Below are 14,124 nucleotides of genomic sequence, written 5' to 3'. Positions count from 1 at the left end.
AACGCATTGCGCTGGGGGGCGCTCTAGGATAGGGAATAAGTTTAATTTTATATCCAACACCTTCCCTAGTGTCCACGGGGACTGGAGTTGGAATATTAAATTATACTTACCACTATCCAGCACCTCATAGCGCTATGCGTTGTAACGGTATGCGTTGTAAATACCGCGTTGTAATGGTATGCGTGGTAATAGTATGCGTGGTAACGTCATACATCCTCATTGTATAGATTGTCCTGTGCATCAAAATCTACTACATATTTGCCAAGAAACAGCCTCCAGAATGCCTATTAATTTATTCTACCTGAGAGTTGATTACACTGCTCAGGTGTGAGTTGTGCAAGCTTTGAGCATTTTCCAGGCTGCTACATGTGTGTCACAACTGCCTGGTTTGTCCTGTAGGATTTCCTGTTCCGAGCCATTCCACAAACCCATGACATGGGGACCTACCCTCACCAACTGGGGAGCTACTGGTTTGGTATCTGTTCACAAGGTGATTAACCTGTGGTTAGAATTAGCCTTGAAAAGACCTATTTGCTTACCTTCAGTAACACTCTTTTTGGTGGATACTCTACAATTCTTCACTGGCCCTCTCCCCCCAGTGCTATGGAATGGGCTCTTAGTCCATGTTAATAAAATTCCATCTTCTAGATCTGCACACTGGCAAAATCTAATTACTAAGACTCGGTGTCCGAGAGTGGGGACAGATATCAGAATGAATCTGATGTTAGCGAGCTGAGGTGGCTATGTAGGATCCCCAAAGTCACATCTACGGTGGGACATATCTAACACTGAGAAGCACGGAGGAATTGGTAAAAGAAATTCTGCAGATCCAGTCAAGTGCCTGGGGTAATCACAAAGTGAGAAATCTGCGGTTAGATGGAGCATCCACTAGAAAAGAAATTTACTGTAGGTGTGTTACTTGTTCCTATTTGTTAAGTACTCCATGAGAGAGTACGTCTGTATTCAAGCTGTCTTCCTTGTGTACTTCTTTCCCAGCGTTGCTCTCAATTGCCAATGTACTTCTTCTCACTGCCTCTCTCCACCCGCGCCTTTTGTTACTTCCCCGTTCTTCACACCTTTTGTTGCTTCTATGTTTGTTACCCCCCACATTCCCTCATTTTGCTTTTGTCGGTCCCCCACTCTCTCCCATGTTGTTTCGAACCCCCCCATTGTTTCCTTTCTCCCCTTCCCCCGTGCTCACTTTAAAAACAAAAAACTGTTTTCTTTTTTAGGTCGAGCAGACCTACTCTCAATGCGTGAGCATTGAGAGTGTCTTTAGGTCGAGCAGACCTACTCTCAATGCGTGAGCATTGAGAGTGTCTGCTTCAGACCTTTTGTGGCCCGTATTTAGGAATGTGGACAGCTACCAGACGCGCGCTTTGACGAGGTCAGATTTCACCTCGGGAGCGAGTGTCTGGTAGCTGCGCATGCGCGGTGCAAAGCCCTTGCTCACACACAGACACAGGCAGCCCCCACCCCTCTGCATGCACGCACGCACACACACAGGCGCGCGCATGCACATGCAGGCATACGGCACCCATACAGGCACACTATCCCCTACCTCGCATTCTCTCTCAATCACACACAGTCACGCATGCGCACACACATTCCCTCGCGCACACAAGCACACACGTGCGCACACACTCCCCCCCCCCCCTCCCCCCCTCCCCTCCCAGGCATACACACAGGCACGCACGCATTTCACATCAGCCCTGGGCCCCACTCACCAACTGCGCTCTTCCGGCGGGGCTCCTCACGGCGCGTCTCCTCATCTAAATCGGGGCTCCCTCAGGCCAGAGGAGCCCCGCCTCCTCCTTCTCCCCGGCCCCCTCCTGGGGACCCGGGCTACACCGGACGGCAGGGCGCTCCATGCGCCGGCAGCTCGCGGCCCTCGGGAGGCGGGACTTCCGGTCGGCCGCGAGCGGATTGGCCGGCCGGCCAAGAGCTTCCGGGTCGCCGCGGGCAGCGCGGCGGCACTCTTGTTTCTTGAAGTGCAGCTGATAAATGGCCCAATGAACTTCTTTGAACTTCTTAATGGAGGAGATCACAGCAGAATTCGGAAGACTGGGTCTTAAAAATAAAAATTAGGCATTTGGATCTAGGCTCTTATATTTGTTGTGTTGCTTGTTGTCCTAGGACTGCCATTTTGTGTGAAGAAACTCAAGGATGGGCAGTATTTGGTTTAAGGAATCAGAATATTCTCTTTATTAAGCTGCCATATTTGTGATATTAAGCAGCGCAATGATATAATTAACTGATTCAATCTAAAACTGGTGAACTATGGAGTTTGAGCAGCTTTAGAAACCTAGTCTGACATAGATTGTGTACAGTTGTGTGTGCTTTCATGTAGAAGTGGCAGAATAGTATTGCTCCTTGCGTTTTTGTGGGAATCAAGTCATTTTTCAGATTGCCCTTCAGGGTGTTCTTCTCCAGGGCTCTTGTGTGGGACGTTTTTTATTCGATCACTGATCAACAGGGTCTTCTTATTTAGCACACTCTTTTAGGGACGTCTTATCTTGGCAATTCTTTTTCGTGGTGATCTCTCCTAGCGAGTTTATTTTTAGAATATTCTTCAACAGCCGAGCCTTTTGTGCCGCTGCCTATATGATTAAGGGTCTAGAGGAGGAGCTTCTGTTAGTATGGTAAGGAGAGGAATCAAACATTGTGAAGATTCCTGAAATAGAGCTAGAGCCTATGATGTACTCGAAGATGAGAGATTCAACTTCAACCACATTGATTGGAAGCAGCAGTGATTTTGAGGCTTGTTAGATATAACACGTAGTGGTCAGACAGGTCCTCTCATCCTCCTCCAAATGAGGACAGGGAGGAATCTAACAAAGCCCCCTGCTCTTCGAGTGGACGGTGGACCCAGAGGGATAGTTTTTCTGTACTTGTCAGTCTGGCCCAGAGGCATGCCCTTCCATGACTTCCATTGTCTTGAACGGCAGTAGCTGCCAGACTGTTCATTTCTCTGTAAGAGTTCGAGTTTAGAAGGCAGATTACAAAAAACAGTAGTACCCTTATCCCTGCTGGATTTCTTTTCATTGCAAAATGGGCATCAGTCAAAACAGAAAAAAGGAGTTTTTACTCTGAAAAAAACAGAGCTGTGGAAAGGATCCCCAGGAAAATAAATCTTAATGTAGCAGTTTCGGTTTTCTGTCATGTAAAAGCCTATAGATAGGCCACTGTATCATGCCTTCCTTTTACTATTAAAATGCCTATCCGAGGAAGTGCTTCCAGTGAAATATACGTCATTATTACAGATATTGGTTTATTTTGCTTAAAAGCCATTATTATTTGTAATATCAATGCATCCAAGTCACGTAAATAAAACACATATTGCATGACAAATGCTATAGGTGTCACATTTGCGAAAGTTAAAACTATTGGCATTGTACATAACAAAGCTATTAATTTCGCTATTTTCAAAACCAACACATAAATAAAATATTTGTCATTTACAATACCAATAGCTCAAACTTTCCTAATGCGAGACCTATTGCATTGCAAATGCTTGTTCTTTTTAGTAACCAATTCAACTCTGATCAGTAGCAGTTGCCACTTAATTTTGTATGTGTGCATGCATGGTGTGTGCCCCTACATATTATGTATGCGGCAGCGCCAAAAGCTTTTCGTCTTTTTTTTTTTTACTATTTAGCCAGTAGGTCCCAATAGAAAGACAGTTTGGCTTTACCAATGATTTTTATAATGGGTGGCTATTCTTCGCAGCCAAGAGATAAAAAGGCCATGCTAGCTATGTGAAGATCCTGTTTTATAGGGGGATATGTTGGCCCCAAAGATGTCTGAGATGATTGTTGTTATATGGACTTGGAGTTCTTTCACTGAATGCTCTCGGATATTGAAAAATGTTCACTCTTTAATGCTGTCTCATGTTGCTCTGTCCATTTGTACTATTAATAATCAATGATAATGTCAGCAGAGGGGGAATAGTTTTGACGGGGTTAGTAAGGTAGAGTAAGAAAGTATTGGTGAAAAGTGAGATCCAACCAAATACTAGTTGTTTTTCTGAAAAGTGCCATATTGCAAGTGTAAGAGGTTCTGTTATCATGGCAAACAGCAAAGGTGACATTAGGCCCCCCTGTCTAGTAACCATCCTCATTACAGATTTGTTTGAAAGGATTCTATTGACCATACGTCTATGGCATTATGTGCTTTTATTAGGACCAGCTCACCCTGTTGAAATCTGTTTCTCCAACTAGTGCCAGGATTGACAAACTAGATGTTTTTCACAAGATGAAGAGTTCTCCTTATGTTATGAGAGGTTTGCATGTTGCAAATGAAACCTGGCTGATCAGTCTTTTAGCCAGGATCTTAAAATAGAATTTAGGATCTGTGTTTAGAAGTGCAATTGTCCTGTAATACGTGCAGTGTATGGTTTTCAAGTAGGAGTGCCACATCCACTCCGTACATGGTCTGTCACATCTTTATCGAGTGCTCTTTCTTTGTTATTACTCTCAAAAATCGAATGAATAAACACATCTTAAAAGATTTCCTGAAATACATGTAAAATGTTATTTATCTGATTTACAATAGCAGTTTGATTCAAGAGGTCGGGGACCAATCCCGTATTTTTATTGACCGGGAATGGACTAAGCCCAAGGCTTCAACTCAGACGTTTGACTTTATTCCCAGTCCATACTTACTATGCATTCTCCTTTCTCTATAATAATGTTTGTTTTTAAAACACAGCAATACCATGGCACGTTGTATCTATGAACAAATGTGACTTCATAATTTTACTGATGCCCAAATTAACGGTAGAACTGCTAATGCTGGGCAGAGGTTGTGGCCTTACGGCCAGAGCTGCCGACTGTGGAGCTGGGGAACCAGGTTCCAGCCTCGGCGTCGGCTCAGCTTCCTGTGATTCTTGGCAAATCATTTAATCTTGGCTTGCCTACCAAGAAATTAATATGTCCTTGTGTAACGTAACTGGTGCTCATGTAAAGCGCTCCAATACCTTCGGGTCAAGTTCGCGCTATATAAATCTGGGGGGAAAATGCTTCTTTTCAGTCCCTGCAGAAGAGCATTGCAGTGCATATCATTTAATTTCATTTCCTACCTTAACGTTAAAGTTTTTGAAGTTTCTCTGTACCTTTCCAGGAGCTCAGTAACACTTATTTGGATGTTTTGTTATAGCGTTTTTGTGCACTAATGTAATTTTTTCACATTACTTAGACTGTCTTTTTTGCACCTGAAATGGGGGGTGGAGGATGTGCTGTTCTAGCTCACTTAAGTTTTATCTCTGTCTCCCCTTTGCAGGCAGACAAGGGGATGCTCTGTTACCCCGATGTGGTACAGATGAACTTGCAGAACCTGAGTTTTCAGGTAAAAGGCGGAAATTCCCTTTAAGGTTCATAATCACATGCCATTCCTTCACAGCGATAGCTTTTCAATTATTGCCCAGAGCCCTGCATTCATTTGAGTCCTGGTTATTCTTTACCACTTTAAAACTTCTTCATGTGATGCACTTGTGGGGTTAGCCTATCGAAATTGTGATTCGGAGCTTTCATCTTTTATGTATATGTTATGTTTCTTGGGTGTGATATACCATAGATCTACTTCCAACTAGCTTCGAAGTGCTACCCAGCGAAAAAAAAGTTTGGACAGCATTACTATGCACGAATTTAGGATGATGGCATGGACACATACAGCACAATCTACAGTTGTTTTTTTACTTTACATGTATTTACATTACATAATTTATTACTCTTATTTAAAATTTTATCGTAATCATATAATTTGTTTGGTCAGTTTCCTAAATTGGAATTATAACTCCGAACCTTTCGTTCCAAAGTCCGCAATTAGGCCTTTAGTTAACATATTCTCTTTCAGGCATAACACGCAGGAAGTAACATTAATGCAGTAGAGGTGTTTAAATGAATTATTAGCAATAGACTATGTCCTGTTGACCATAATTAATCATGACAATGACGAGGTTCCTTTGTCACAGGACAAGGTTGCACTACCATCGAATATAGTGTGTGCACACTGGATTGCTTCAAGTAGAAATTGTTAAAAAATTTGCTAATTCAGCACACTACAGGTTCATAGTGCATTTGATTTCCTATTTCTAAGGTGGAAGACTGTTATTGTACATTTTAAAGCCCCACAATATCATTTATTTTCTTGATAACTCGTCAGTTGCCGCAAGTGAACACAAAAACATAATGGGTTGCTTTTGTTGGTGAAATACTGTCTGAGGTTTTAAAAAACGGAACCAGTTTTGCTCACTTGTTAACATAACATAGGTAGATCGTTTGAATTATATTCTGAAGTTCATTATCCAGGTTGACCAGAAACTAAAGCATTTAATACCTGACTCATAACTCCTTTTTCCAATGTCTGTGACTGCTTTTTAGGGCTTGTTATCTTACAGTGGGCTTAAATTAAAGCATGCTTGTTGCTTACCATTATTTGGCTTCATTGTCAATTTAATTTGCAAGTGTCACATTCGCTAGCATATGCAGGCTTTACTTCCGCTTCATGTGTTTTCACTCCTCTGGAGCATGGACGCATTACTTGTGTCCTTCAACTGCTCTATTTTCGACGCTCCCTTTTTTGTTTTTTAGGTCGAGTCTGGCATCACAGCGCGAAGCGCTGTCACCAGCGAGCTCTATTGTTAGTTACTTGTCTTGGAAGTGGGACAGGAGATGGGCACGCGCAGAGCTTTTCAGTGATTTCAGCTGGTGTACGCATCTCCTGTCCCACTTGCAAGTCAGCCTCCTGCAATAGAGAGAGAGAGAGTGCACACACGCACACACACACACACACACACCATCCCCCCGAACTCACCGGGCTCTTTTGTGGTGGCGCTGGTGTCATCTCCTCCGTATCACCTGGCACACGCAAGGCTTCCTTCACGCCACTTCTAACCCAGGGCTTCTCCGAACTACTGCCACCACTGCAGTGCTCTCCCTCAGGCATGGGAGCCCCGCGTCACCCCTTCTCCTCTCGGCCACACACTCCGTGGGCGCGGGCTTTCCGCCCCTCGACATGCTTGTTTTAAAAAGTGATGTCCGCTCTCTTTGAAAAATACGCGTGGTAGTGTTGATGTAGGGAAATGTTTCTCAGTGTCTGCCATCCCAGTGCACTGCCCTCTTTTGGCACACTGTACAGATACAAGAATAAGTTACCTCGATGGTGCATTTTAACAAACAGTTGTTCCCGTGAACTTGAGTGGTGTATTGAAGTGCTCGGTGGACTTCGCCAAGGCCCCGCCCCCACGTCAGCTGTTAATGGTATCCATCTAGCGCAAGCCCACCTCCGAGGGCAATAAAACTCCTACTGCTTTATAAAACGCAGAGGAGAAAACAGTCCGCAGCGGTGGCATGGAGCTGGGGGCTGAGCAGTAAACACAGCGTGGGTAGGATTAAAGACCACCAGGGACATGGAGTCCCCCATACTGGGCACAGTGGGGCATGTCGGAAAACTTTCCGAGCCCCAGAAAAGGTTTTCTTTTCTTTGTTTAAAAAATAGTCCATCAAGGAACGGGAACAGAGCTGATCTAGCTTCTGGCGCCATCTAGTGGTATTAATCATGTTAGCTGCTTCGTAAATATTAAATACAGCGTGTTTGCTTTAGAATATGTAAATACATTTTGCAGCATGAGCAGCGGGGCCTAGCAAATTACCCACTCTTGTTTAATGATGTTGCGAGCTCATGTTCTTCCTGAAGCTGCAATTTGGTAGTTTGTTTTTGAAGAGCAGAGTTAATTTTGCATAATCTTATGTGTGGATCTTATTACAGACTGATTGTGGCCCTTGCCCTTCATATTACGTTTCAAATGTTTCAGCTCAATCCCAGTTATGTTGTTTATTGTCGGAAATATGCCCATACCCATTTAACCCTTATCTGCCCAGAAAGAAACTGAACCGGTTACAGTTATGAGCTAGGGCAGTTGAGCCCTGGTCCTGGAGGAACAGGCTTGTGCCTAAATTCCAGAATATCCACGGGATGGCACTTGCTACTGTATTTTCTGAGTAGAGGAAAGCTAAAATATGAATACAAATAATGGTTGGATCTGTACACCACAGGGCCGGTGGCTTTATAACCTTTTCTTTCTTGATAAATCGACTCAGATGGACTCGTCTTCTCCGGTGGTACTGGTCGACATGTGGTGCTCTTGTGCAAGTGGTAACTGTATGGTAAATGGATTTGGATTTATTGTATTATGTAACAAAAAGGGTGTGTATTGTGTTCACATAACTGGTACACGGGCTCTGACACAGCAGGGCACCAGGAATCCTCCCTATGTGTCTATGCAATAGGCACAGACATGGTCCTGTAGCTCTTATGCATGAAGAGGGTATTCATTTTCCCACCAAGACAGGAGTAAGCAACCTCACGTCTTGGTGCGGGGCAGCTTCAATATGCTTGGGTAGTAGATTAATTACTAAAACACTTGTGCAAACATACATGTTACTACATCAGGACCATACTTATGACCCTTCTAGGTTATTTCACGTTTCTTGGTAGAAGCGCTGGTATGCCCTTGGGTAGCCATGCGCTCTACAAGTGCGTATTTATTCATTCTCTTTTTCCCAGGTCAGCACGGACTCTGTGACGTCTGTGAAGTGTTCTGTACCCTTTGAGCTCTTTTTCACACTATAAAAAGCATCAGATAAATACATTTCAAAAGAACAATATGCACATCTCGGGTTTTGATGTGGGGTATTCCAGTAGTATTTATTTTTAAGCCTTTACATAAAGGCATCTGGATTATAGCTTTAGTCTCTCCTCACCATCTGCATATGTCACTGTGGTCTGTGCTTTTTTGTTCTGGCCCCTTCACGTTCCTCAAGGGACGTGAGGCTAGATAGCTGTCAATTGTTGGTCGCCCCCCACCCCATGCAAATGAGGGAACACTCTCTGAAGATAGCGTTGGTGCTTTATGTTAGCTAGTGCTATGAGTATTACAGAAGACATTGCACAGGCACCTGCGACCCCTCCTGTTAACCAAAGTGCCCCAGGGGCACACAAAGTGAACACACACACCCGTTTCGTCCCCAGAGCACTTGTATGATACGGTCCCAGGGTTGTAGTCTGTGCTGGGGTCGTGCTGAGTAGGTTAGATAAAACAGCCATCTAAGAGCACTCCTGAGCCACTGGAGTGGTAAAGGCATAAAACCAGTGCGTATGAGTTCCGAAGATTTAAAGTTAGAAAAGTGCAGTCATGAAGGTGACATCCATTGTTTACCGTTGTCAATTGTGTGAACATTTATGAAGTTTTCAATGCTGTCCGTTTGCGCCCACGGGTCTCTTCAAGATCCTGGTGTCTTTGCTAGCTATTTAGGGTTTTCTATTCCTATCTCCTGTTAAAAATAAAGCTTTATTGGGAGACATTTCCTAAGGCATTAGCCTATGGAACTGTTTCTCTCTTGAGTCTTGAAGCAGTTGTATAAAGTTTTGGAAAAGATTAAAATGAAAATGTGTCAAAGCTGAAAGAATTATGATCTGATATGTCGCATGCTGTAAGCATCAACCACCCTCAATTATTTTCATCACTGAACGCCACAGCATCACTCGTCGCCACCACAACATCACTCCGGTCCACCACATCACTCAGCTCCACCACAGCATCAATCTGTGCAACCATTCAACAACAACTGGTTCAAATATTTTCTCTCAATGTTTCAAGATTTATTACAAATGTCACTAAAAGATGTTAATATTTCACTTCTGTTCTTGGATTTTCGTCACAATATAATACACTGAACATAATCTTCACAAAAGTTATTTACAAAAGTTTAAGCTATTGCCATTATACATTACAATAACTTTTACTTAAGTATTAATTATTGAATAAATGAAAAGCCATTGTTATTTGTAATATCAATACATCTAAGTCACGTAAATACAACACATATTGCATTACAGATGCTATAGGTGTCACATTTGCGAAAGTTAAAACTATTTGCATTGTAAATGACAAAGCTATTAATTTCGCTATTTTCAAAACCAACACATAAATAAAAAAATTGTAATTTACAATACCAATAGCTCAAACTTTCCTAATGCGAGACCTATTGCATTGCAAATGCTTGTTTGTTTTGTTTTTGTTAAGCACTCGACTAGAATGCATGTATTTTCCAGCAGACACCTGTGTGTATTTTTCCATTCTACCAATCTTGTGTTGCTGTTTTCCTGCCCAGGGGCTTCTCTCTCACTTTCTTGTGCTTATCTCCCCCACCACCCCATTCCACGTGGCACACAGTCATCTGTTTGCTCCCCATCCCACTGCGCCCTCCATCTTCTTTCCCCCACTTACTCCTCGTTGTTTCCTGTCACCTGTGCCCGCCATGTTGTTTCCCCTCTTGTGTTGCTTGCCCTCATGCTCTCCATGTTGCTGGGTCCCTCATGTTCCCTGCCCTTTGTCTTGCTTGTGACCCCTGCCTTCTGCATAGTTTTCCCTCTCCTCCGTGTTGCTTCTTCACACTCGGCCAACCCTTTTTTAAATTTACCAATCCAAATCAGATCAGCAACAAAATGCGGAAAAGAGCACTTGCATTATTTTGTAGGCGTCATGTGTGCACCTACAAAATGGCGGGCGGTCGCATTGTAGGCTTTTTGTTTGTTTGTTGGTTTTAGAGCCATGCTGCACAGCATTGGAGATGCTGTGCAGCATGGCTTGAAACATTGATAAAGCCAATTTGCCCGAGTATGCGACCCATTGGCTTTGCCAATGCTTGTTCTTATCTGAAAGTGAATAAAAAACCTAGTGATTCTCTTTTTTATACAAAAGGTAGTGCCCTAAATTCAGTATCCTCCTGTTTTTACTACTTTCATATTGCCTACACGTGTTGAGGCAAGAGGTGGAATCCAAGCACTTGGCACTGTAGATGAGGATAGTATTAATGGGTATGGTGCAATCTCTGACCTTCGCTTTTCTGGGACACTGGCCTACCACACTGCCACTGGACACATTGCTGCTGCACTACACCTGTTTTTCTCTTCCACCCTTTATCCTTGGGACTTCCTTTTCTTTCCTCTTAGGACTTTCATTTATTGGGCTTTGCTTTGGGAGTGGTTGTTGTGGACGTCTATATTGAACTGAAAGAGGGTGGCATTGACATCAGGGTTCGCAGTATATTTTCTACTGTAGAACTCTGTGCATGCTTCTACCATTAGTGTTGAGTCTAGGAAATTGCTGTTACGCTTTTTCGTTCTTAAAATCTTTCTTCAGTTACAAGGCATGACTAGAATGACATATACTCTACCATCCTGAACTAAGCAGAGGTCAAAATGCTTCCATCAAGAGCATAGAATAAAACACAACACTGGCCATAACCAAGCACAAGAAAAGACTGTTCTCGACACATAATTTGTGAACAGTATATGGTTGTATAAGAATTACTTTGATGGGATTTTATTTCAAGAATATGGAACATACCTTATGTAGTTTCTGCTGGTGCTGGAAAATGCTTTCCATTTAAAGACCTCCTCAGTATGAAATATTTGTTTAGTTTGTTGTGATGGCACCAAGGGTTGAGTTAGTCAGACATCTCTGTGCTGAAAGACTATGGACCTGTTTACGTTAATGCTAGCCCGCTGTGGCCGAGGTCCAAAAAACACCGCCAATCCGGTGTCATCCTGTCCGCAGTATTAGGAGTGTGCTGCGGGGCTGGCAGTGTTTGGGTGGCGGAGTCTAAGCGGCAGCACGATACGGATCTGGAAATGAGCCAAAAACCAGTCTGGCACACTGTTTCCTTGCATTCTGTTGTGCAAGCAAAACATTGCACGCACCTGATTTGAAGACATTCAATGAGCACCAGCTACATTGCACATGGGCACATTAGCCCTCGAGCCATTAATTCGGCTTATTACCTGCCATTGTGCCGACTCTCGCATGGCGGTGTCCCCACCAGGAATAGGTTGGTGGAAAGGCAGGTCCTGACTGGGCTGGCAGTGAGCTGCACGGGCCCCCTCCATGGGCCGCCTCTACTGCCGCTAGAACTGAAAATGTGGCGACGCCAGACCGGAGGTTGTGTTCCTGCTCCCTTCCTGATTGGGTGGTCCGACCGCCAGGGAAGCAGGCAGGAGGTCCTCCAAAGACGTGACTTCTGGACTTTCCCCTCAGTCATTGCAATCTGACCCCAATATTCTACATAAAACCATAGCACTGGGTTCATTGCACAATAGCGGCAGTTGAGGTTTCCATTCACAACCCCAAGAGGCATTCGATGTTCAAAATGGTCAAAATTAATCAAAGAAGAAGGCATTGAAAGACTTTACAGTGCCATTCTCAACAATGGATGTGGATGAGGAAGAGCAACATTGAAGAAGACTGAAGATTACTGCATAGCTTTGGCTTATATCGAGGGCTGCCCATGGAAGAAATCATGGCATGCACGTGACTCCATTATAGAGGTACCTGAAATACAAACAAAACTGAAAGTGGTTAGCAAAGAAGCCATGTCAAAAGTTTTGGATCTGTGTGCATCGCAAAAAAAAAAGTATAACCTATGATCAAGCTTGAGTTGAAAGACAAAACCAGGGTATTCCTTCGCCCTCAAATATATCATCAACTAAAGACAAAAGAAACACTTGCTCCATTCGGGGCTGATTTGTGAAGCTGGCATAAATCTCACTTCATCTTCTACAGAGCTTTGAGACTTTTCCTTCCCTAATGGAAAAATATCACAGAGACCGCATTAACAAGACCATGGGTGATAAATTCTACTCTAAGAGCACCTCCGATCACTTCCCGTATCGATGTTTGACCGATGGCACCCAAAAACACAAGTCTTTGCAAAAACGATTAAGATAATAAAGATTGTTTTAGATTGGCCAATCTGGTAAACGTTAATCATCATTAGTTAGTTAAATATATTTGATTTTTCAAAACAGTTGCTCCCCAGCATTAACCCCTTCGATGCGGCCGCGATTCCCCTGGTGTGCTGTAAACAGCACGAACAGGGGCGGGCCGTGACGAACCCCAGCCGTCATGAGCACACGAGCACCGTAGTGCATGACGGCTGGGGTTCGTCATCAGCACCGAAGGGGTTAAATAACGTCAAATGTACGTAATGCCTTAAGTAAATATTTCGATTTTCATAATAGTGGCGGTGTGGGAGTCTTCGATCTAGACATCTGTAGACTGCAGGTATTTAAAGGTCACGCTCTTATGTAGATTAGATTTTTTTTAAATCTTCAATTGCTTCCAGTAAATGGCTAGAATACTCAGTGGTGCTTTTCAAGAGCATAATTGCAACAGCATTTTATTAATCTTGGGCATAATGATGGCAGTCCCAAAGAAACGAATGCGATCTTTAGCTTTCTTGGGGCTCTGTTAATGAGACATAACCCAGAACCTGCTAAGACTTAGCCTTCTGTGAAACTTCGTAGTATTTTGTCAATTTAGAATTTTACAGTTTTTTCCCAACCAATATGCCCATGTTTTTATGCAATGTACTTACAGCAACAGTGGTGGAGATAACAATCTGAATTTTCCCTTCAAAAGTAAAGAAATCAGCTTTTATTTTGAAGCAGGCAAAACATAAAAGATAACCTGTGCAAAAATGACATCCAAATAATCAAGTTCTGTAGACTATTAACATAAAACGTTTAAGGTTGACCTCTGCGTCTGTGTAGTATTTTTAATGTTGTTACTGTAAGATACCTATTTTTTTTAATCTCTAGGATGTGGCCGATTATCTGGTGTTGAGCAGAACGGACCTTTATTGTTTTTTTTGTTTGTTTCAATTATTTATTTGGAGCTAATGAAATGTTAATAATTCTAGTGCAGATAAAAATGAATGAAGGGCACAATTCTTCTCATATAAGATGTTGGTCACGTTTCTCAATAATATCCGATTCATGCATTATTTCTGTCTTTTCGACAGACGACGAAACTTGATTTTTAGGTTTTTTTTTACGGAGAGGTACAGCTGCCTGGCGAGAGCAGTTGAAATCCCACAAATTACACATGCAACTACCGAAATTGGTTTTTGGACGGCCGGTTTCAGGCATGGTCTACTCTGGTTCAGCTGCATTTAGGCATTGACTAACAGAGTTGTCAAGTATTGGTATCTGCCTAGCGTTGGAGTAGTGCCTTCCCTTACCTTTCTTGCAGACATGTTGATCATTTGTATCTTCACACCCCGC

At 43.1% G+C, this 14,124-nt stretch overlaps 1 protein-coding gene across 4 annotated transcripts in view; it reads left to right on the top strand.

The window, feature by feature from the left end:
* WDR45B (WD repeat domain 45B) overlaps positions 1–14,124 on the top strand; it is a 523,690-nt gene that overhangs the window by 151,501 nt on the left and 358,065 nt on the right. For 2 of the 4 annotated variants that reach the window (XM_086930594.1, XM_086930596.1), the window contains exon 3: positions 5,281–5,346. The exons of the other annotated variants lie outside the window; for them this stretch is intronic. In XM_086930594.1, the coding sequence (XP_086786720.1) occupies positions 5,281–5,346 (66 nt within the window). The remainder of the gene's footprint in view (positions 1–5,280; positions 5,347–14,124) is intronic. 4 annotated transcript variants of the gene reach the window in all.

The sequence above is a fragment of the Lissotriton vulgaris genome, chromosome 7 (genome assembly GCF_964263255.1).
Source record: "Lissotriton vulgaris chromosome 7, aLisVul1.2, whole genome shotgun sequence".
Taxonomy (NCBI): Eukaryota; Metazoa; Chordata; class Amphibia; order Caudata; family Salamandridae; genus Lissotriton; species Lissotriton vulgaris.
The sequence above is the reverse complement of the archived record's forward strand: the minus strand, read 5'-3'. Positions and strand labels throughout refer to the sequence as shown.